Below are 25,461 nucleotides of genomic sequence, written 5' to 3' on the forward strand. Positions count from 1 at the left end.
TGCGCGCTATCCACCAGGCTACGAGGCCCCAAACACATGGAGACAGCCATCTCAGTGAGATACAGTAGCTTCAAGGCCTCACCAAAAAGGGGCATTTCATTACATTCAATGCTGGTTTTTTTATAAAATGTTTATTTAATATTCATATCTGATATATACTGAATTATTATGTGTAAACTAACATTAACTTTATTCATTGCTCTCTACTTGTCCCTGCTCATCTCTACTTTCTATGTATAATTTCACTATATACTGTACTAACATCTTATTCTCAGTGTCCGTCTTTTCCCTGCAATACCACACACTTAATATTGTACTTATTTGACTTGGTTATCAGTGTAACATTTTATGTATTAAAATTTCTCGTCAGGTAAAAATTGTGACTTGTTAATTCATGAGGCCACAATGGAAGATGAACTTGAAGAGGATGCTAGAATAAAGACACATTGTACCACTTCACAGGCTATTCAGGTGAGCAGGATACAGTATGTATATTCCTATGGAATTGTAGTTTATGGTTGCTTTATATATGAGGAGCTGATTATTCATGTATTGGTAATAAGTAAGCTAACCTCAGTATTAATAAGCTGTTTTGCTCGATGAAGACTTGTCTGTGACAATTTTTCCTTGGCACTCCTACTAAATTTACATTTCTTACCTGTATTGGTAAATATTATATAGTGTACCTGAATATTATTTCCTTATTTCATGTCTATTAATTTATATTTTGTGTGAGAAGAGTTACAACTTTGACCTCACATTAAAGTTATACATAATTTTAAAGGTTATTTGTATTGTGACAAAAATACTTCCTAAAAACAAAACCTCTGTTTTAAGGTAAGTGCATATTAACTTTTTGTCTCATGTTTTTCCTGTATGTGAACTTTCATTAAAATGGTCTTTCCTAGGAATGAATCTTACTGTTAAAGGCTCTCCAAACCCATGGCCAGAATATGAGTTTGTTTCCCTGAGCACTGACACTTTTACCTATATAGCTCTTGTGTCCCTATCTCAAGCCTTTGTATGTTATTGTTTCTAGTTTAATGTTACATACATAATTTGAGAGATTTGAATGTAAATATTTAAATATGCTAGGGATAATGTTAACTGATGAAAATTAAATTAGTAGGAGATAGAACAATGAAATATTGTATGAAAATTTGGTAGATGGAATTAGTGAAAGAAGTGCATGTTAAGATTATTTGTTTTTCAGATTTGAGAGAGTGAAAATATTGAATACTAGAGATGTATTCATGGGAATGGCTGTAGGGTATGCAGATGAGATACAGTATATGCAAAAGAAATTAATGCAACAGATAATGGAGTTAGGTGTGGATAATGGAATTTTACGTGAACGTGGCACTTGTCAGACATGTGGAAAAAAGGCTTTGATGGCAAAATTGTATAAAAATATATTTTGAAAACTAGTCAACTGAATGTAGTTAAAATAAAAACCAGAATAGTAATTGGAAAAATACAGTTTCTGTGGTGAAACGTTTTATGAATCGTATATTGCTATGATACAACAAAAAATTTGATTGCAGGAAAATCTGGCATTTGTGGACCATGGGAAAAGCATATGACAAAGTGATGAAAATATATGGAGTTGGTTGAATGTTGTTAATACTGGTACTAATCTATTTACTAACATCTAAACTTTCTTAACACTTTTGCGTTCTTGGCGTGCGCGCCCCAGCCTACCCCCAAGGTGCACTGAGCGTTTCACATGAACAAGTGGCCACACTGAAATGTGTACACTCTTTTTCAGTTTTTTCACCTCATTTTTTGTAGTACTTTTTTTTTTTGTATCAAATTGTTTGCAATAGAATTCCCTACAGGGGTATATGCATAAAAAGTCCAAAAGCCAGGCGTGCCACCCGCACCAAACCTAAAAATCGGGCGAGCGTTACCCGTGAGCACACAACAGCAGTAAAATGTGTTTACTCTTTTCAGTTTTCTCACCTCAATTCTTGTGCCTTCACTGTTTGTGCCTGTTTTATACCCAGCAGCAATTCAGAACCAAGATATAAAACAATTGGTGGATTGTGTTTTGAAGACAAAATGGTGCCGAATAGATTAAATGATTCTAATAGTTTGCCAAAGGCCTACATCTCAATAATGAAAATACAGTTTGTTAATGTTTGGATAAAGAAATGTGACCACATTTGTGCAGTGTACATTCTTCACCAATGTATTGAATACACTGTCCAGAGAAAATTTGTTTGATTACATTTTTTAAATACATTTCAGGTTGGTCGAGACATGAATGCCCGATATATTGTGCTGACCCATTTCTCACAGCGTTACTCAAAGGTGCCACTATTAAAGGATCTGCCAGCGCAAGTTGGAATAGCATTTGATAATATGAAAGTAAGGAGCAGTCTATAAATGAATAGTTCTATTATATTTTATATGAAAAGTTTTGGTAAGGTGTGTGTACAAATGTTAAGTAGGTGTTCATTAGTCGTGATTAATGGACTAATTGTGCATGAATATATTTTAGTGCAATACCCTCTCAAGAGATTCACCTTGCTGTGGTGAAGGCTCACGTACAATGGGATCAGTTGAGGATGCCTTAAATCCCTTTCCTGCCCCTGCCTGGGCATTATACGTGTGACCCCCCCCCCTCAAGAGGATTCACACATGACTCCTTGGGGCTGGTGAGGGATGTCTCGGCCTCCCTCTGCTACCCATCTCCAGGCATTATATGTGCGAAATGGAACAAATATAATTCTACTGTTTGGGTTAACAGACTACCTGTTGGAGGGGTCCTCTGTGAGGGTCCATCCATGGAAGTTGGTTTGGTGTCTATGCTGGGGCTAGAAGGGAAAAAAGATATTTTTACACTAGTGTAGAAAAATGTACAATGCAGTAGGACTTAAAAATAGGGGCATCTCTTAGGACAATGCACCCATTCCTTTGCTCAGCCTCCCTTGCTGACCCAGTGGGTGGGATCCTTTGGCTCCTTGGCCTAAACTCTTTAGAACAATGATGCATGGAAAAAAAATTCACATTCACATTGTTATGTTTCAGATTTGCTTTAGGGATTTACCTACTCTACATCACATGCATGAAGCATTGGTAGCCATGTTTGCTGAAGATTACGATGATATGCTAGAGAAGACTGCAAAGAAGCGTGCAGCACGGGAAAGGCTTACAGAGAGTTTGAAAACAAGAAAAGTCATACCACTGTAGAGAAAGCAGTCTTAAATAAAGAGTATTTCAGTGGTAGTTTTGTTTTATTACATATCAGATTTCACAGTTGGCTTTTAGCTAAAAAAAAAATATATATTAAAGAAAAACTATGAAGATCTGAGGAAACAAGGTAGAGGTGGAAGTCACAGAACATAACCCACGGAGGGGGTTGTGCTTTCATAATTAATTTTATCGTGTCACTATTGTCAATCATCATATTTTCTTTGCATAAACACACACAATAATAATTTATATGTGCATTATAGGTACAGTATATCTAATACTGTACACTGAAAACGGGGGATAAAATGCTGTACATTAAATAAAAATCATGAAACTGGTGAGTAGTATATTTGGTAGAATGGAACATTTTCATGTAGTGTTGTATGATACAGACTACTGAGCATAACTTTCAACCATCAGACCCATACTAGTACTGTATCTACTTTGCAAGAAGGATGCTGGCCCAATGCATGGCATATGTATCGGTACATAACCAAAAAAAAAAAAAAAAAAAAAAAAGGTAAATGGTTGATGCCTTTTTAACTACAGTATTATATTACTGGAATATGTATTTGATGCAAATACAGATCCCTGTGATACTATGGGTAACCCTGTTATTATTGGCTAGTCATGCATGCACAGCACCTTTTATTTACCTCTTAAGTGCCCATTGTATTCAATACAAAACACTACTAGTACACTAATATGAAGAATTAAATCAGCTTTGTCACTTACCATTGCTTTCAAATCACACATTAACAAATATTGTATTTAGAATGTTCCAAGCAAAACATATTTCCATAAAAATTTGGTATTTATTAAAGGTGGATAAATACACACAATGTATATACACATTATTTAAAATGTACATATTTGCACGTCATACTAAAAATCATCACTTAACCAGATACATTAATTTAATACCTTGTTGAAAAAACTATTCATCATCATTTAATGTTCTGTAATGTTATTTCTAAGGTGATCAAAAGTTAAATTTTTAGAACCCACTTCAAGGCATTTAACATATACATTAGGGAATTCAGTGGCCATCATCAGCCTATAGACTAGGTAATAAAGCAAGAAAGCAAGCAAGTAATAATCATCAAGAGTAGGTGCCAAGCTGGAAGACTATACAGCCGTGTTAAGAGAGTACATGTCCGAAAAATCCTAGATATCATTCAGGACACCAAGCAACCCGTTCTCGCAAATTTAGTAAGTCAATATTGACTTATTAGTTGCATGCATAGGTGACATACTAAACATAATAGTTTCCCTTGAAAAGCTTAATAGAAAATACCGACCTTACCTAACCTACTTAGTATGTTAAAATAAGCATCTTATAGCTTCGTAATTACAATTGTTACTTAACCTATTATAGGTATAGGTTAGGTAATAATTGTAATTACGAAGCAATAAGATGCTTATCTTAACATACTAAGTAGGTTAGGTAAGGTCGGTGTTTTCTATGAAGCTTTTCAAGGGAAACTATTGTTAAGTATGTCACCTATGCACATATTTAATAAGTCAATATTGACTTATTAAATTTGCGAAAACGGGTTGCACCAATATAGGAGCAAAAGTATGCAGGACCAGCAATGTGAAAAGTATCTGATTCATCTAGGAATTAAAGCATAATTTGTCAGAGATCTAGAAAATCATCATATTGGGATCTGTGTAATGATTTAGTATACTATTTTCGGTTAAGTACTGAATTGTTAAACTATGAAAAGTTCTCATGTGGAGCTTTGTAAATCTTCATTCTGGCACTACTCTACTGAATAGGCTGCCAAAACATACAACTCAAGTAACCAAACAGCACCATTCATATAAAAAATAAAAAAAGGTATTCCTTATACAATATTACCAAAACACTTTAGTTTACCTGTAATATAACTTTTGGAAAGTGGCAGTGCTGACTTCACACACACATACAACACTCGACTTCACTTTGACCCTTACTCAAACAAATTTGCAGGAAATAATAAGAAATTCCAATTATTAACTTGAAGATGGGAACATGGGATGGATAACCAATGGTTTCAACATCCCCTTCCCCAAAAACAAGTAGGGGAGGCACTTTCCGTGTACAGAACAGACCTTAATAATATTACCACTAAACCTGATTTACAGCCCAATAATGGTCACTGCCAGCCCAACGGTGTTTAAAAATCCACCATAAACATGTGCATGTACCTACTGATTTTATAGCTGAACAATTACTATTTTCTAATAACAAATATGAGAATAAACAGTATAGAATTAGATTTTAGTGATAATGTATGAAATACAGTCAATTTACTTTTTATTTCTATGAAAAATTCAGTGACAGCTGATCAATATTTATATGTAAACCTAAAATCCTACCTGGAAATTTATCTGGTAATTTCCATTATTTTAGTTACTGAGCCAACAAGTACTAGTACTTATCACAATATCTGGTAATTAAAGGCAAAACTAATAAAGCCTGGATTAAACTGGATCCTGCAAAATGTTTAATTTGCAATACCTCATCAATGAACCATAGTTCAACTTGCTGGTAATATCACAGAATTAACTATAATAAAGGAGGTAGGGCCTGAACTAAACTAACAGTGCTGGAGTTTTTTTTTTTTTTTTTTTTTTACTTTTCAATTGTACAATATTATCTCCATTTTCATGCCTGAGTTAGAAACCTCTACCCACAGCCTCTAGGCACTAAGCAGTCTTGGTTAAATTTTGAAATATAAAAAAATTCAAAATTATAAACAAACTAAATAATAATTTGAAAATAAATAAAGATGTTAATAACTCCTATTCTCTTTTTTGAATATATTTATATACTTAGTGATAATTATGATTGTTAAAAGAAAAAGTTAATAGCAAAATAATATAATGATATTTCAAACAGCAAGGATTGTCTTCAATGATCAGTTTCTCATACTACCCGAGACAATGTGTGCCATGTAAGTTCGAGACAAACTCAATTAAGGTCTCGTAAAAACAGCAAAATCCTCCCTGGATGCAAAGTATATTGAAGATATCAGAAGAAAGGGGTATATGGCTAAGCCACATGGCTAGTTATATTTCCAACAAAATTGTTCAGATCAATTTTATCCTAACCCCAACAAAAGACAACAATTACGAACAAAAAATAGTTCCGTATATCCAAAATGATGTTTACCCTTTGCGGTGCTTGCTTATCAATAGCTGATCACTGCGCGATACAAGGCCTCGACCCTTCGAGCCATTAAAAATTGCCTCGTCTGCTGCTATACAATCTACACCCAACGCTTGAAAGCAGCAAGTACCAACTGTCATGACCAAGCCAAAAAGGGGGTGTAGAGTGAGTGTTATGAGCCTTACCCTTATTACTTTAGTTAATAGAGCAAAAAGAAAATTAAACCACACCCCAAATTTTTTTTTTAGAGTCCACAGGATAAAGTTTTCTAAAACTTATAAGTTACATGAAAATTACAAAATTTAAGTAAAGCCAATTTCAGCAAACTTTTTAAGTAGAAGCTATTTTTAGGTAAACAAAATATCCCCTTGGTTGGTAGCTAACTAGAATACAATTAGGATTCAAGAATTTTGGACTCAAATCGTGTATAAAACTTGCAAAAATCGGTAGTTATTTCTAAAGCCAGAGAAAATATAGTTACCACATATTTAGTTTATTATTACTGGCACAAAGCATAGTTAAGTGTTTCATTTGATTTTTTGGCCACACCAACATGAAAATAGGAGCCTACCATATATGTGAACAGTGAAAGCCCTGATGATTAATTATTTAACCATGGTTCTTATGCAAGTTTATATAAATGAAATAAGGAAAATATTGATAACTACAAAGACAGTTTATCAACAACTTGAGCAGGTTTCTGCTGGCAACCATAACTGACATGGCAGAAATAGCAACCTTAATTTTCAATCAGTACCAGATGCTTTATAACAAAACAAATTTGGTGAGAGGCCTATATACATAAGTGTGCAAAACATTCTACCTTTATGGACATGTAATATTGCAAGACACCATTTCAGTTATAAGTTTTAACATTTATATATACGATGAGATACTCCAGCAAACACAAAAGGGGGAAATAAATGGAAATGAGCTATCTCCCTCCTTATTAAACTGTTTAATTAATTCCTCTTGCTTATGGAATCAATAATATCACTTATGATAGCCTTCTAATTGACTAAACTATGTATCTCAAACAGTTTAGCCTTAGAATTTTTGGAAGTCAAATATTGTTACCAACTTTTAAAGAGTACTACATGGTTACCTATTGACCTAAGCCCGCTAGTCTTTCCTGGGACGTCGACGCCGTACTTCTGGAGAGCTTTTGGACTCCTTGTCTTCTTCAGCATTTGTGTCTTTACCATCTTCAGCCTGAGAGTTATCTTTCTCCTTGTCTTCACTCTCACTCTGTGCCTTTTCTTCGTCTTCATCTTCCTCTTCCTCCTCCTCTTCACCATCCTCATCCTCCTGCTCCACTTCCTTATCACTCTTTTCTCCTTCAAGTGTTTCTTCCTTTGTTGTGTCTTCCTGTATATTATCTTCCATTCTTACTTCAGAGTCTTCAACTAAATCTTCCTCCTGCAAAAGAATTTTGCTCAATAAATATTAACATATACTTAAACTTTTATATACAGTAATAAATAATACTGTAGAACTAAATTATCTTAAAGATAAACACACTGCATACAATATTACAATGCACCCTCCCTAAAATGAAAATACTGTACTTTCCGTAAAGATGTTGTCAAAAGTACAATTATGTCATGATGGACCAGGAGTAAATAGACTTTTGTAGTACTGAATATGGACAAATTGGAAAAGCAGACGAGTCACAATAATGTGGCTGAAGATACGATAACCAAACCACAATGAAGAGACTATAACATTTCAGTCCGTCCTGGACCATTATCAAGCCTATTATGGAATCGACTTGATAATGGTTGAGATCAAAATGTCGTCTTCTCTTAATCATCTGGTGTGTGGGATTTGATCATCAAACTTGATGATCAAATTGCACATCTGCAAGTCTCTGCACTGTATGTCCATAACATATCTTGTCCCCCACCCCCCATGTAGTCTCCATTGTTATACTGTATCTACCACAGATGCCAAAGTGCTGGAAGGAGCTTTCATTAATAATGAAAATAAATATGCTCTGCACATTTCTAGAACAGTGACTAAGGTCTTAAGTAAAAATCTGACAATACAAAACTCACATCATCATCAGCTTTGAGACCAGCTGAAGTAACGACAGGAGCCGGTCCAGGAGCTTTAGGCGGGAACACAAAATCGATAACACACACCAAGATCTGCAACAAAGATATACACTTATGAACACTATCAGAACTATACTAATAGATCAAGCATTGTGATTAAAGTAAATAGCATTTTAAAGATTTAGTCACATTCACTAAAAATTAACATCCTGGAAATCAACAATAACTACATGTACAGCATAGTGGAAATCTGGTTAAGTGTGTCCAGTCAAACTGAAGATCAAATGTACTGGAAGGACTACATTCCTGTTTTAAAACTGTTTGCAACAGAAAACAACAGAATCCTGGTGACATGAAACTTGCACTGTACTCCCTGGACCAAATTGAAATGCCAATTTAGTTTTTTAATAATATTTTCAAAAATAATTTAATGTCTCTCTCTAAAGTAAAATTCTCATGTCCTTTGACGAGATCATGCATGAAAGAAGTATGACATATTATGGTTATCTGCTACTCGCATTGGCATCATGAAAGAACTCAAAAGACATCTCTGCAAAGGTTATGCTTATTTATCCTAGGAAGTCATTATAAACACACAAATCTGTTGTCAGAATGACTGACAACAGATCAATTAAACACACAAAAATCTTCCTAACCCTTCCATGGCATTACTGGGACTACCAACAAGGGCTCTCATTAACTATTAGTTGGCCAGGATGCCTGCCTGAATATCACTAATGTCAAGTACCCATGCCCACCTACCAATGTTTCCAATGAACATCCTACATCTCAAATGGAATTTAGAGACTGAAATCCAGTATTTAACCCTTAAACTGCGCATGGCGTATATATACACCCTGAGTAACATGTCCCATGGTGCGCATGGCGTATATATACGCCATAGGGTGCCAGGCCTGATTCAAATGGCCCGCGGCAACACGGGGTTCACAGTAGCTTCCTCAGGGCTCTTGTAAACAGATGCCATTTTAAAAAAAAATCGTGGGCAATATTCTCAGGTGTGAGAGGCACAGTACTGTTGGAGCAACCAAGGCCGGCGCACGCAGCATGAGCGAACAGCATTGATGTTCAGCTTGTGACCACAGCATCGCCGAAAAATGTCAAAATAAATATATAATTGTTATTATTTAGCGATGACAATATTACAGATGACCAATGACTGTGATATAAATAACCAGGGTTGTGATAATAGCAGGATTGTTGTAATAATTAGCGCTGTGTGAGGAGTGATGCTGAGAGACGGAGGGAGACAGCATCGTTTACTGACTGTGTGGCCACCTGTTATTGTTTGCGTTCACCATACCAGGTCAGTGGTTCTCTATGGTGAACACAAATGTAGATACTTATATATAATGTGTGTTAGTGTAATAACAGCAAAAGGATTATGCTGGGAGGAGCCATATGGGTGACGGAGGTGACGTCGTCTGCACGATTTCTCTAGCTGTTTAGAGGGTGGCCACTATGCTCTTTGGGCGCACTACAAGCTTAGGTGTACAGTTACGGTGCATAAAACATGTAGATATTTATATATAATATGTGTATATAGGGTAATAACACTGCAAAAGGTATTGTTGGGGGAGAAAGTTTAGTGCGTGTGACTTTGAAAGAGTGAGGGAGCCGTCAGCCGCCATCTGTGTATAGCGACGACTCTTAGTGCCTGAACTAACTATATCAGCTTAGCTGTACAGTTGTGGTGAACAAAATATACACATACTTATATATAACGTCTGTATATAGTGTAATAACACCACAACTGGTATTGTTGGGGGAGAAAGTTTAGTGCGTGTGTTGAGGGAGTGGCAGCGAGTGGCTGGCTGGTGTGTGGCGGTAACTCCTCGTTGCTTTTCGACTCTCAATACCAACTTAGTGGTTCGGTATGGTGACCAAAACATGCCAATACTTATATATAACCTGTGTATAGAGTGTAATAGCAGCAAAACTATTTGTTTATTGTTTTATAAACATAATAATTGAATCACTAATATGCACATCATACTTTTGAGTATAGCGATTATTAACCACTTTTATTATATAAATATATTACAATACACACTATTGAATAATATTACTGCAAAAAAACTAAGAAAAAATCAATCGGAGACATTGAAACAATTAGGTAATAATATCTTTGTGGCAACTCCCATCTGTCAATGCGGGTGACGCTGACCGGGTCTGACGACCGCTCTGTCAACGCCCACTTTTTGCCAGACTTCCTCGTTCAATTGCGCCCAAAATATGTCGCCTACGATTTTTTTTTTATTTTTTCCGTGCTCAGGGGACACAAATTAACATGTTTAGAAGACGAAAAAAAATTTTTGAATTTTTTTTTTTCTTGCGCACAGGGGTTTAAATGTCCATATGACCCCTGAGCAGTGTAAGGGTTAATGTAATGAAATGCCTCTCTGAAGGAGCCCTGGTGGTTCCCCAATTCCTCCCAGATTCATCGACTCGCCATTTGTTTATCGGCTCCAGAACCGAGATGAGTTGGCTGAGGGCTAGAGTGGGGCCACCTGGTGGCAGTAATTGGTACTAACAAGTTCCAAGCCAGTTTGAGTGAATCACTTGTTCTATGCAAATCGTTAGCAGACTTGTTTTGAGGGTTCGTTTTCTGTGAACCTTCCAGTCATCTGTAAGATTTCACCGATTTTCTGGAGGCTTTTTCCAGTAGATTAGTAGATTGTTACCCACTCCCTGTGCCAAAACGTTGTTTTGGTTCGTCCATTTCGTGTTTTTGGTCTCTCCATCTTCTGGAGTATGGTTTGGTCATCATATCGTCAGCCACGTTATTGTGACTCATCATCTGCTTAATAGCATTAGATATTACAGTATGAGGGGGTGGTGGGTTCAGGGAACAGAGGTGGGCACCATGCTGTAAACTAGGTAGGCAACACAATCAGTAGTTAAGAGCCCCCATTGGCAATCCTAACAAGGCCAAGAATGGGTTTGGAGAAACTCAGTTATTTTTATAATTGATCTCTGTCACTTAATATGAGCATGATGAAGTATTCTCCAGTGACTCCCTAGCATCAATATTACCTTGCAGGTATATTTAAAAATTCTGGCACCAATGTTGGCAAATCATCCTGTCTGAATGTGTATTATCTTGCCCAAGAACACAGGAATCTTACTTTAGGGAGCAACCGAAAGAGTCTTCAACTCAGAAAAATGCTTGCCACTAAATATTGAAATAAATTTTGGTTAAACATTATAAGAACTATGCAAACATCACTCACCAGTCCAAGTAGAGCACCAACCAGAATTGTGGCAAGTGCAAACACCAAATACGAGCCCCACGTAGGTAGCCCATAATCCTCAACTAGTACCGAGTGGACTGAACGCAGCACCATAGACAGCTAGAAGTCAGATAAGAATAATATATTAAAACATAAATATGATAAGGTAAAGGAGCATGTGCATATGGTATAGGGGAGGGAGTAGGTGGGACTTCTCATTAATACTGAATTTAGCCCAATACTTCTGTTGTAGTACTTGTAGCACTCGAAAAATTAGCTCATCTTATTCAAATTGTATAAAAAACATTAAAGGAAATTAAGAACAAAAATGTGAAACCATTGATGAAATTTTTCCATGCCATGCATTTCCTTATAACTACTGACCAATTAGGTTGACTTCAATACACTACAGTTAGTCGACTCGGTGAAAATTTCGAAACCATATACCACAGTTAGGAAGTTGCCTTCAAATTAGCTATTTTATTGCAGGATCTTCTGCAATGTTTTGTAACGACCGAGGGTAGAAAAAGCATGGAAACAATAGTTCTGCTTGCATTTTATATAATGCTTATAATAAACTAAACCTACTCTATCTATATCATTAAATAATGCTGCAAAAAAAAAAAAAAAAAAAAAAAAAAAAAAAAAAAAAAAAAAAAAAAAATACAGTAATAATAATAATAATAATGTGAATGTAGGTTCAATTAGGAACAATGCTATAAATAGAGGATAAGTTCCCAGATCACCAAAAATCATCACAAACCAATATTTGTGCGACATAAAAAACAGCGTTGAATATAATGAAGCGATAATTTCTGGGCAAACCCAAGTGGGTGCCTGAAGCTACCAAGGCTCCTCCCAGAAACACAGCTTATTATTTATCTTGAATAGTAGTTATGCTACTTGTCAAACTTGGGCAATTTTTAAGAGTGAAAGAGGTATATAATTACACGAATAGATAATTGAAAATACATATATGTACTGTATTGGGAATCAGCCATTTATAATTCATCACACAAGTAAACACCACCAACTCTCCTTCCATCATCAGCCCACCAAAAGGGTAAACACTATCAGGTCTTATTCAAACTTTCCGAGTTTGTGGATCACTGACGGCTAATGAGAGCCTCCAGCATTGCCATCTTCTCCACAACACTACTCCCAACATTCACCCACTTCCACTCCTGACACCCCCACACCTACCCACTCCCGACACCAATACACCCCACCTACTCCTGACATCCACATACATACTTCTGACACCTATCCATCCACTCCTGACACCAAGACCAACTTCCAATAACTATACACTCACCCACGCCTGGTAAACATTGAAGATGGTGGTTTCTGGGGCTGGCTGGCTGCCTGCCTGCCAAGACAAGACACTGAATTATTGCTAGCTGTCTCACTCCCTCCCACCTATACCCCATCCCTCCCTAGCATCTTCACACACCCATTCTCACTATACAAGCTACCCTCCCTCTCATTCCCTCCAACAACCTACCATATCCCACTCTCGACATCCATCTCCCACCCCCCCAGAACCCTTCCATCACCCTACCCCTGACCCCTTCACATCTACATCCCAAACATCCTCCTATTCCTTCCCATAACATCCTCCAATTCCCCACCCTTTCAACTGCTTCCTAGTGAAGATATAAAAAAAAAAAGAATCGTGTAAAGACGTACCAATGGCTAGGAATGACAATATCAAGGAAAACAGCGACAACTAGTCTGCCATCGAGACTTAAATGTGAAATTACTATACCTTGCACTATTAGAACTTAAGTGAATAAAAGGGATTTTATTCACTTAAGGCCACATTTTTGCTCGTTTTTATAGTGGTGGGTATGTTTTAAGATATTTGATAATACTGTAGTAATTGTGCAATACAGTGGAACCCCCATTATCCCTGTACCCCTTTCTGGATACTTGGATTATCCAGGCATAAAGATAACTAGATCTCCATCCCCTGCCTCACCCACCCGGACCCCGCTTTTCCGTTATTTCGACAACCACTCCTCACTACTTCTTCATAAAGACAAAAACAAAATACTGTCTTCTAATGTCTGGAGCAATATAAGTACAGTAATCACAAATTTCCATCATGCCTATTAACCTTTAAACTGCTCATGTCAAAACTGCTGCTCAAGGGAGAGATTGATGTGCTTCCGTCACCACTGGGAGACTTAATGTGTGCTTCGTAACATTCAAAGTTCTTAAAGGTTCTACCGGATACCATTCAACACTACAAACCTCTGGCAACAGTTTGCCATATTGGGAAAAATCCTGAAAGCCACTGTTGCCATCGTGCACCCAGGTCATTATTAGAAAATACTGGCACCATGTCAGGAGGAGCATTGCCATCCATTTACTGACACCTATAGTTGGAGCCAATAATGCTATGTAAAATTTCAAGGACTTTTATGGACCAGAAAGATATCTGTGATAAAAAGAAATCTATTACTATCTACTAATATCTTCAAGTCTTCAAGATACACTTAGACAATTTCTTGCAAGAAGTGCCAGACCAGAGGGGTTGCAGTGGATATGAGGGGTCTGAAAGCCACTCCAATCAACAGAGCCTGTTGGACCAAGATATCACAAGTTGAGCCTGGCCCCAGGCCGGGCTCGGGGAGAAGAACCGCTCCCAAAAACCTCTCAAAGTATGCTCCAGGTATCTATTACTATCTTGTGCTACCCACTCACCCAGTACATTGCAATGTAGAAATGCAACTTCATTCCTACAATTTTCTCTCTATACTGATGTTTATCATATATATACAAATTCTATTACAATGTACCTATCATTATGCTTATTTTTTTAATTCAAGGGCCTGCCCAAAATGCTATGCAACAATGTACTACTCACCCACCTGCATATGTACAGTACCTCATAACAACCCATTGTATCTTCTTGTACAGTACAGTATATGAATAAATAAATTAATTTTGTTAGTAAATTAAAACAGTTTACTTAAAAATTAATTCTCAGAATTTTATGTTTTTAACATTTCACCTCATTATTACCAAAAAAAATTAATGTTTTTCAAATATCAGAAATAAATGTTTTATTATATAGAATGGAAAAGATTTTGTGGATTTTTTTTTTTTAATGCACATCTGGAAATTCCCCTAAAAACAGGTGTGAAGTTTGAGGATTAAATGAGTGTGTGGCAATTCTGAAATCCAGACCAGGACTGGAACATATTAGACTGGATTTTTTTTTTAGGTGGCAGGCATTATATACAAAATTTCAGTTTAACTGCAAATGTTTATACATTTTCTGAAAAAAATATATACATGCCTTGTGAACCAAATTACATCAAACAAAACCACGACATATCAAGTGTTCAATACAAATAATCAAAGCCAGTAAATTAAGAATAAAGAAAAACAACGTGAGTGAGAGGCAACTCTTTCTCAAACAACACACACAGTATTCTTACAACATGGAGCTGACTAAGAGAAGAAACTTACTAAGTGCAATGTGATAAGTGATCCTAAGAAATAGCTACAGTACCCGTGTTCCAAACATGTGATTGAATGCACAAAGTCTACTGGCACAGGACTGTGCCTCTCACTCACCCAGCTTGTCAACTTCCTAACTTTGACCTTTGCAAAAGAAGGGAAAAGAAAATGTATTACAGTATATGTATGACTTGTCAAATGAAAGTATGCTGCTATAGAAAGAACATCTTTGCAGCTTCGCTTCCCAAGACCACACACTTGTCAAATACGGTACACGAGTATATTCTCATTGCGATAACAGCACAAACATAATGCAACCACTTTCAGTCAACAATATTTTTTTTTTAAATAAATTTGAAATTATTACTGTACCATATATTAAACCGAATAGTAAAGCGTATAAATATTCAGCAACATGTAAAACTGTGAATATGGAAAAATATTACTATACACCCATACAACTAACAAAATAAAATTAATTTGTAGTGCAAGTAGCAAGATGATGTTAATAAAAATCAGTACATTTTCGATTCACTAAAATTGTTAAGATTTTAATGGATAATCACGTTTGTCAAATGATATTGTACTGAAGCTGAAAAGTAAATAATTGTGCAGCAACGAAACCCAATGTAAATATTTCTTAAGTATACTTTAAAATGGCTGGAACCATCACTCAATCAGGTTCTAATAGGAATTCATTACCATAAAGTTTGATTCACAAAAATTTCAAAGTACAGTAATTTAGATAAAATTATCTTGAGACCCTGAAAGCCAATGCAATGTTATTATCACACTTTGTTTTCCATAAAGGAAATGTCAACTGCAATAAATGATTATTCTTGATCAGCGTTTCTTTCTACAATTAAAAGAGCAATTACTCCTCGTCTACTAACATTGAAAATCTTCCACCTGTGACGATTTTGTAAATGTTCAATTGTAGTTATTACCTGCTTGCATCATGAGAGAAAGTGAATAAGAGAACCAAGTGATAAGAAACCAAAAATTATGAAGCAAAAAAACAAAAATGGTGTATATTAAAAATTAAGTAAAGAAAAAATAAAGTATAAAACATTTTCTATCAGATAATGTTATGTAGATGTATATGGCAGATGGGGTTGCAGTAAGGTTAGTGGTGTAGTAATACAGTATATAATGGTGGCTGGGACAAGGAAGGGAGAAGGAAATAAATATCTCGGTATAAGTGTAGGAATGTAAATAGAAGTCAGCCTTTTCAGCAGTTGTATCACTTTGATGTGGATCTCTGACTGCAATGTACACTTTACAGGTTGGAGTTACTCACCCGCTTTGCTGAACAAGAGTTTGGCAAAGAGGGGAATGTGTGAATTTGCTTAGGATGCAAGATCAGAGTTCAGAGACACGGAAAGTTCATGGGCCCGGTTCACATTTGCCCCATTTTAGTAGTATGGCCTTACTTCTAAAAGCTAAGATTTAGCAGGTTAGATCCTGAGAAATACTAGATTTGAAAGTGAAACTCTTTGCTTAGTGAAATTTGGCCAGAGAGCATGGAAATTGGTAGAGTATGAATGATTTACTCTTAATAGCTCCAATCACATTCTTAATATTTCTGTAGATAAATGCAATAATAGGAGAAAGAGTTGGAACCTTGGGAAAGCAATTGAGCATATTTAAACCTAAAATATATGGTTAATTTTAATTTTGAGTAGGAACAATGTTCATTTACCTGAATATGGGCTTTGCTATATTTGAAAATATGGTTTCAAGACTGGGGCATGGGAAATAAGCTAGATGTAGTGAAATCTCTTTACAGACAGGTTCTCCTAGTGATAATTTTAATTCACATCATACATATGAATTAAAATTATGCTCATTGAAATTAGCCCACAGTGGGGAAAAAATTAAAAAATTATTCATACCATTTCACCTGGTATGAATAGCAACTTCTTAAACCCCTTGGACTACACCAGCCGACATATTAAGGGGTGTGCTGGTGTGCTAGTTGACATGTGTTTATGTGAGTACCGTATTTGCCGGCATATAAGATGTGTTTTTTATTTTTAAATGTATCCAAAAATTCCCCCGTGTTTTATGCGACCATATTACGGATGTGAGACTGAGCGCCATGGGCTACGGATCCGGACGAGCATACTGGGTAAGTTCGCTAAGCACCAAAACCATTGTTAATAATAAAATATTGAAAATATGCCAAATTATTATAGTAAATTGTGTTACTAATAATAAAAATATTGAAAACAAACCGAGTTATCATAGTCTGTTATTACAAACTTACGAAAAATTGCATACGATGTACATCAGCAGTTATGAGGGAAGCTCACATCTCACCACCCTACCCAGCATACATAACCCTCCTGATATGTCATACATTATTTAACGACTGTTACCTTTAAGAAACATTTATTCATAATCTAAATGAAAAATGCTCCTAGAAATTTGAAAGGAATGACTTTCATCCACCTGTCAGCCATTTGCAATGAGTGAATGACAACAAAACCAGGGCGCTGTGACGGTGCGCCACCACTGGGAGCGCCGTCCTGGTGGCGTGTTGCAGCAACACAGGATATCACAGCCAAAAATACAAGTTTCATATCCTGCACAGCAATTCTCTTGCCCAAGATATAAACAACTGCACCGCTGATCTTAGAAGAGGCAAGAGTTGGGGTACAAAATCCACTTTAAAATATCTTTCAATACATTAAATGTATGATGAAACATGCTAAAATACTGTAGTTTTTCCACAAAATATTCTTGTAAAATAGAGGTGGGTCCTATGCAAGGGTGCATCTTTTACACCAACAAACACGGTATATCATAAGATTCGAGACTCCCATGCATACAAGGGGGTGCACATTTGCTTTCTCAAGTATTTAGATCTTGAAAAAACATCCTCAGTCCATCATTTAGTAATGTGGACTAGATTACTAAGGCCTACAAAACGTTCCCAAGGCCATGGTTTTAGGAACGTGTAGGGCAGCCATACTAATACAGTATTAAAACAGGTTAATTTCCTTAAGTTAATATCAAGTTACAAGAATTTCAACATACCTTAAAGAACTGAGAAACAACAGACATCTGAAGTGAGGCAGGGGACTTCCAGGCAGGCACTTCTTCTATTGCCTCCCAACGACGTTCCTCAACAAAGCTCATAAACTCATCTTTGTCACGGGAGCCTCGATACTGACGGAAAACTCCTTCTTTGACACTTTAATAAAATTAATGTATGTAAGTTATGCAGAATTTTAACCATCAAGTAAATACTGTACTTTAACAATTCCTAAAAAATTTCATTACAATTATTATCAAGTGTAAGTTGAACAATAATAATTAACCGAGCTGAACATTCAGGCATTCAATACAGTATTTAGAGAACAGAACATATTTGAACATATACACTTCACTTCAAGCATCCGGGCTCAAAATGAAATACTCTGTATAGAGAAATATGCCACACATAATCACATACTACATATATCAAACCCGACAATAAGTTTCCCTTCATTTCCAATTTATCTTTCCAACTTAGTTTTTTTTTGTACCAGCTATGTAAGGCTTGAAAGGTAAAGTTAGATTTTAAGTCAGTTGAAAATAGGAAACTTTTATTTAACCACCATAACCGTGCTACCCAGTTTAAGTCGATCCATTAGTACGAGAATGTAACATAGCCGTCAAACAAGAAATGGCCATAACTATCACCAGTAATTAACCCATACCCACAATTGTTTTCAAGTTTTGAACATAGATTATATAGTATTGTTATACTGTACATACTGGGGTATGATGGTTCTTGGTACCCCTCTAATCATCACTTAAGTATAGGTCCAGTATCAGAGGAGTTTTTTTTTAATTTTGCATATGTGAAAAATATTTTAAATTTAATTTTATTTCTTGTATAGCTTTCTGTTCTAACTGCATTTCTTCAATCTGGTATGACTGCTTCAGCTTCTGCTGTAGTTCTTTAATCTCCCTATTTAAATTACTTTTTCTTTGTTGGGATAGTTATATCTGAAAGCAATTCAGTTATTCTTTTCCTTCTATAGTGTCATCTGCATTCCCTTTCTAACTTGGTCCTCTCTTTGATCTTCCACAAAGGTACATATTTGAATCTGATCTTGTACACTTCTGCTATCAATTTTTCTATTCCTTGTATGGAAGTTTTGGTACTTCAGCAGTTTCTCATTGGATGACAGTAAATTCCACTTATTTTGTCCTAATCAATCTTGCTTGTTAATCCTTTTGGACATAGTATGAGTACTGTATCAACGTTAGTTTTGAGTTCAAGGAGTTTATGATCTGAGAATGTAGTATCTGAGAATGTAATGTCCCTAATTATATCTTCATTATTTGTGAAAATCAGATTTAAGAATATTTTCATTCTTAGATGGCTCTGTTATCTACTGGCTGACCTGTGCTTGGTTATTTCCAGGTTGATTTTGTTATACTGTAATATTATTGTTAGATATTCTGCATCTTAAACTGGGAAGGTTTAAGTCTCCAAGATAATATTCGCCACTAGGACTCCTAGAATATCAAGGCAATTCTCCATTTTGTTTAATTTCTCTGAATTCCTCAACCACTGTCAGATGCAGTAGTCGAGGAATTTATAAATCAGAATAAAAAGAGGTTTATGTTCTTTACTTTGATTCCAAGTACTGTACCTCTACCACTGGGCCTGATGGCCGAGTGGACAGTGCTTAGGATTCGTACACCCAAGGTTCTGGGTTCGATCCCCAGTGGAGGCAGAAACAAATGGGCAGTTTCTATCACCCTAATGCCACTGTTCACCTAGTAGTAAATAGGCACCTGGGAGTTCAGCTGCTATGGGCTGCTTCCTGGGGATATCTAACATAAAGGGGGCCTGGTCGAAGACCGGGATGCAGGGACGCTAAGCCCCGAAATCATCTCAATGTAACCTCAAGGTAAGTAACCAGGCCTTGTATGAAGGCAAATATCAAAAGACTTTCCATATTGTGTGTCTCTTTTGATAGGTTTTGGGAGTTCTCTTCTCTTCCCAATATGACCCCATCTGCACAACTGTAATGTTTTTGTCTAACTTCAGATTTCTTGTGTATTCTACTGTGTGTGCCCCCCCTTCCCCCCCCCCCAAAAAAAAAAAATCTTTCAGATATCACATTGTTCTTCCTCTTCTCGATAACACACTGTTCCTCTCATGTGGAAGTCTGGGCATTTAAGATCATAGCATTTCCTATCTTTAACTGAGCTGACATAACTTGGGGTGGAAAAATCTGTACTGTTCCAAAATGGCATAATCCTTTCCCCCAACATACTCCAGCATTTTCTGGTATGTACAAAACTGCATTTCATGTCTCTGGTTCTTTTTTGCATATACTTTTTCTATAGTATTTGCATAGCTTTTCATTTGTGGGTTTTCAGTTGATTTGCATTTCTGATCTTGTATTTGTGACCAATTCCACAGAGCCATTTTTCTGGCTTAATTTCTGTTTATTTACACTAATATGCATAATTCAAGGTTGCTCTAGTGTACATGCTCAAGGTTATTCTATCTATTATGTATACTTTATGTTCAAAGATTGTTCTTGTGTTATGTTCCAAGTCTGCTCTAGTCAATAGAGCCCCCATGGAATATAAATACTAGAGTGCCAGGCGTATGCATACCTCGGTATTAGAGGAAACATTACAATATTTTGGTTACGCGAGTATTAAACCCAACATACCGTCAAATAGTGTAGCCATTTTTCTATAAAACAAACTCGCCCATTTCACTTAAAAGTCAAATACCATTCTAAACTACCAGATCCATAAACTATTTAATTGTTTTTAATTCATGTCTATCTGTCCTAAAAGTTATGTCAACCACACTTTAACATTAATGAAGAAACTACCGTAACAAAAACAATCCTAAAAACTAAAATGCTTCAATAAAAGCTTACTGGTAGATTGTAGGAAGTGCCGTGACCATGAAACGTCCTGAAAGTCCAGGTGAAGAGGTTACATCAACCTGGCCTACAGATATTGCAAGATCAGTGCTCCAAGTTGCAAAATCTTCCCAAATAGGCTTCAAGGCCTTACATGCTGGACACCATGGAGCAAAACTGTGGAAAACAAATTAATATACTGTACTGTACTTTCAGAAAAACAATAGTCCTCTTCACTACATTACGAACAAACTATCTTTGGAACATCAGTATTCCTGAAATTCAGATATTGAATTAATTCTAGAACACCAAGGAGAATCTTAGAATCTTATAAAATCTGAAAAAATCTTAGTTAATATCAGATTTTGTTCAATAAACGTCAGGAATCACAGCACACATGTACATAGGTGTATGCATGCACACAGACTCGAAACCCTTGGGCAAGAAGCCACCTAAATAAATAACTGTATATGATGCTTATATTAAGTGTATTGTGAAACTTGTAACAAAAAAAATATCTGATAAGACAGCTAAATCAAACTACTGTAATACTGAAGTAATGAAACATTAATACTTAACTGAAATACAGGTACATACTGCATGCTACAGCAAAGCATAAATTGAAATTACTTTAATAATACTGTAGTTTAATTTTGATTAAAAATGGTGTAAAGCTGTGGATTGAATTATGGTCTTTGTATTTATGTTTTTACATGTATAAATAAGCATTTTTTCATTTTTGTCAATAAGTTATTTAATAATTCCTGTATTGTAGTGCAGTCAAAACATTTCTGAAATTATAGTCCCTATCACTATATGGACTATTAGTGCCCCTTATGCAAAGACATAGCGAACTCAAGGCCAGTGAAACAGGAAAAAATGGAAATTAATCACGAGGCCGGCTAGACACGAGGCTGGCTAATACACACACACATATAATTATAATTTAATTATTTATACAGCATTGAATTCACTCAGCCAATTGGAGCCTGGGAACCACAGACCAGCAGAGGGTCCAGCTCTGACCACTGAGGTATTAACACCCAAAATATAAATAGGATCTCAAAGATATGCAACTGGTATCCAACTGAGAATTTAGGCCTCCTCCCCTGGGGTAACATTTAAGCCTGGACGCATTATTTGTCAATTATCATCTAGCTTGGTAACATTTGCTTTGTGACAAGGAATGAGCAGCACTCGTGACTTTAGTCATGACCAGAGTCACTACCAACATCTTTACATGACACTCTTCTACAGACCTTTAAGAGGACCATATTGTACACTATTACAAAAGTTATTGTGTTTTCTCACGTGTAGGCCTACGCGGTCCTTCACTTGACTAATGAGCTCTTAATAAACCTAAAGACTGTGAATCTTGGGAGCAATTCAACATATGACCACATCCAGGAAATGTATGCATACATAATTATACAATAATAATAATATTGGGTTTTCATGGTTTTAAACCATACTGCTCAAAGCAAAATTTAACACAATACTTTAAATGGAACAAATATATTGGAGAAGTTTTACGGCAATCTAATTCTAGATGAAGTCAGCCCTCAGTCACCCAGTTATCTCCACTCTACGCAACAACCCAACAATATCAACAGAGAAAAATATATATATATACGTCTAATATAGCTTATCTTTTTGTGATAGGAAACTTGCGGTTTAAGCAAGAGACCCAAAGACCTATACCCCCACCCTATACACGGGAGGAGACAAGCACTCCCACTCACTCCCACAACACCAGCACCTCTCACTGCTACATTAGGCCATGACTGGGATCAAAACTAGGCCTATAGGACTACGAGAGTAGGTGAGAGAGGCGGCGGCGGTCCCGTGGTAGTGGAGAGGCCGCCCCCCGCCGCCGGACACCGCCCTCCAACCCGCCATACTTACAACTCCACCATCCACTCCCCCTCCAGCATCTGGTGCCAGTTGTCTTCATTGAGGTCTATGACGCTGCTTTTGGCCTTAATTTGGATTATAAGCTGCAGGAGGACTAGAGAACAGAGGAGCGTGTATCTTCGCCTGTCAGTCGCCATCTTGGCCCGTGACGTCACCGGCAAACAGTACGTCGAGGGAGGTGGTTGGCTGCCCCCGGCACCCCCCTACACCCGCCATATTCAAACCTCTTCCCTACCTCCATCTCTGTCAACCCTACCATCACACTAAACCTCTCTTCTAGCCACCCCCACCACCATCTGTGTCAACCCCACCACCATCTGTCAACCCTACCACCATCCCTGTCAACCCCACCACCACACCAAACCTCCTCTCTCGCCACCCCTACCACCATTTCTGTCAACCCTACCACCATCTCTGTAAACCCTACTACCATCACTGTCAACCCCAACACCATCTCTGTCAACCCCACCACCACAAGAAACCTCCCCTCTAGCCACCCCCACCTCAATCCCTGTCAATCCTGCCCGAAACGCTATCCTTAAATTGTGCTTCAGTGAACCAATGTATATCAAGTTCAAGTTCAAGTATGTTTATTGAGATAAGCAATAAATACATCTCAAAGGGATAGAGTAGCTTAGGCTATTTCTACCCCCCTCTACTTCAAGTCCCTCAAGGGGCGCACAAATTCAGTGAGTACAAATAGACAAATAACATTACAAGAATCCCATTGTATATCCCTGAAATGTTATCCTAATGTACCCAGTAATCCTTGTTCATTATAGTGTATTGTTATTATTGTGTATTATTCTAATCTTTGTTTTTGTATCAAAATTTCTTACAATGTACCTGTAAATTTTTTTTGTCAATTTTACTGTAATTTATCTACTTGAAATTATCTGTACCTGTAAAGTAAAGCTGTAAAGTACCTGTAAACATTTTTTGTCAATTTTACTGTAAATTATCTACTTATAATTATCTGTTAGTTTAAGGACTTCCCCGAAACGCTATCCATGCTAGTGGCCTTACAAGAATGTAAAATCAACCTCATTTCTATGTTCTCTCTTAACCCCCAATGTACCTTCTTGTAAATAAATAAATAAATAAATAAATAAATAAATAAATAAATAAATAAATAAATGCTAGTGGCTTTACAAGAATGTAAAACTTCAAGTCTCTGTACTCTCATGAGCCCATTGTACCTTCGTGTATATAAATAAATAAATAAATAAATAAATAAATAAATAAATAAATAAATAAATAAATAAATAAATAAATAAATTAAAAACCTCCCCTTTCTCCACCACCACCCCAGCCACCCCCACCACAACCCCTGCCAACCCCAACACCACCACACCAATCCTCACACTATAAATAAGCCACCGCCGCCTGCACGGAGATGTGCATAAAAGTATGTGAACACGAACAGTCACGTGCCTTCACGAGCAGCAAAGTTCCTAAAAATTCCTGAAAGGTCACGAGGGAGAGGTGGAGGGTGAGAGAGGGGGAGATGGTCTCCCTGTTACATTGGTTATGTCATGTCACGGTATGTAACATAACGTTGTCATTTTAGTGAAATACTGAATAAACGAAAAACATAAAATAAGGGCGAAAAGGGAAGATAAAAACGTGACAATTAGTTTTCCAGACCAAATTATACATGTGGTTGAAGCTTGGGTTTCGCCCGCGATCTGGCAAATGTCAATCGATGCAAGCCACACTAAATATTTTACAGTAGCCCATACCTCAAATTTTTGCACGTATAATAATTGGCAGAGATTTTAAACTAAATAATACATACATCTTAATTTAATAGCAAAATAAGTATAAACACGAGTTGTAAATATTTAAATTAAAAATACACAACAACACCGTCCAAAGCAAACAGGGAAGAGTTACAAGCAAACAAAAGCAAGTATCGGCGGCGCTTGTATAAATACTGATGACGTCATGAGGAAATGTTGAATACCTTCCTGGCGGGCACCGGTTTATTTGCTGCCTCGAGTAGGATATGTAATCAGTATTTACCTAAATTTGCCTGAGGGCCACTATCTCTCTCTCTCTAGTGGCCTCGACGAGGACAGGAAGCCGGCGACTTGTCGAAGCCGCCCCCTCCCTCATTTCTCCTGAAGAATTTGTCGCGTTGGATTTTGAAATTCAGCAGCGTTTTGGCATTTACAGTTTCGGCGGGTAGGCCGTTCTTTGCGTTTATGACTCTATGAGTGAAAAATCATCTCCTGTTTACCGTCCTGCATTGTGGTTTTGTTGAGCTTGATATTGTTGCTGTTATGTTATATCTGACCTTTTGAAGAAGTGGTCTGCATCAATACCTCTAAACTGTTCAGTATTTTAAAAGTTTCAATATCAGCCCTGTCATGTCTGGTTTGCAGTATAGTTAGCCCCTGTGGCCCTCAACCATTCTTGGTATAAGAGTCGCTTTAGTTCATAAATGGTTTTAGTCGACTGGCACTGAACTTTCTCCAAAGCAGATATGTCTTTCTGAAGCTGAGATCTCCATGAGATAC

At 36.8% G+C, this 25,461-nt stretch overlaps 2 protein-coding genes across 3 annotated transcripts in view; one reads left to right on the forward strand and one right to left on the reverse strand.

Annotated features, from left to right (window-relative positions):
• RNaseZ (ribonuclease Z) overlaps positions 1–3,231 on the forward strand; it is a 28,326-nt gene extending 25,095 nt beyond the window's left edge. For both annotated transcript variants that reach the window (XM_045741773.2, XM_045741774.2), the window contains 3 exons: positions 371–471; positions 2,251–2,370; positions 3,034–3,231. In XM_045741773.2, coding sequence (XP_045597729.2) covers positions 371–471; positions 2,251–2,370; positions 3,034–3,195 — 383 coding nt within the window. In that variant the 3' untranslated portion in view covers positions 3,196–3,231. The remainder of the gene's footprint in view (positions 1–370; positions 472–2,250; positions 2,371–3,033) is intronic.
• A 2,567-nt stretch (positions 3,232–5,798) lies between these two features.
• On the reverse strand, positions 5,799–23,108 carry LOC123757876 (thioredoxin-related transmembrane protein 1). Its single transcript, XM_045741776.2, has 6 exons — positions 22,931–23,108; positions 21,041–21,202; positions 18,177–18,333; positions 11,664–11,783; positions 8,413–8,505; positions 5,799–7,774 (listed from the first exon to the last, which is right to left on the reverse strand). The coding sequence occupies exons 1-6, from the start codon at positions 23,074–23,076 to the stop codon at positions 7,478–7,480; spliced, it is 975 nt and encodes a 324-aa protein (XP_045597732.1). The 5' UTR covers positions 23,077–23,108; the 3' UTR covers positions 5,799–7,477.
• Between the last annotated feature and the right edge of the window lie 2,353 nt (positions 23,109–25,461).

Source organism: Procambarus clarkii, chromosome 40 (genome assembly GCF_040958095.1).
Source record: "Procambarus clarkii isolate CNS0578487 chromosome 40, FALCON_Pclarkii_2.0, whole genome shotgun sequence".
NCBI classification, from domain to species: domain Eukaryota; kingdom Metazoa; phylum Arthropoda; class Malacostraca; order Decapoda; family Cambaridae; genus Procambarus; species Procambarus clarkii.

Bases quoted from the DNA above. Each gene is read 5' to 3' on its own strand.
- LOC123757876 (XM_045741776.2), bottom strand. From the start codon at position 23,076: ATGGCGACTGACAGGCGAAGATACACGCTCCTCTGTTCTCTAGTCCTC. The intron at 18,334-21,040 runs GTAAGCTTTTAT...ATTTTATTAAAG, and splicing joins GCACTTCCTACAATCTACCA to TGTCAAAGAAGGAGTTTTCC. The intron at 8,506-11,663 runs GTGAGTGATGTT...TCTTTGTTGCAG, and splicing joins TTGGTGCTCTACTTGGACTG to ATCTTGGTGTGTGTTATCGA.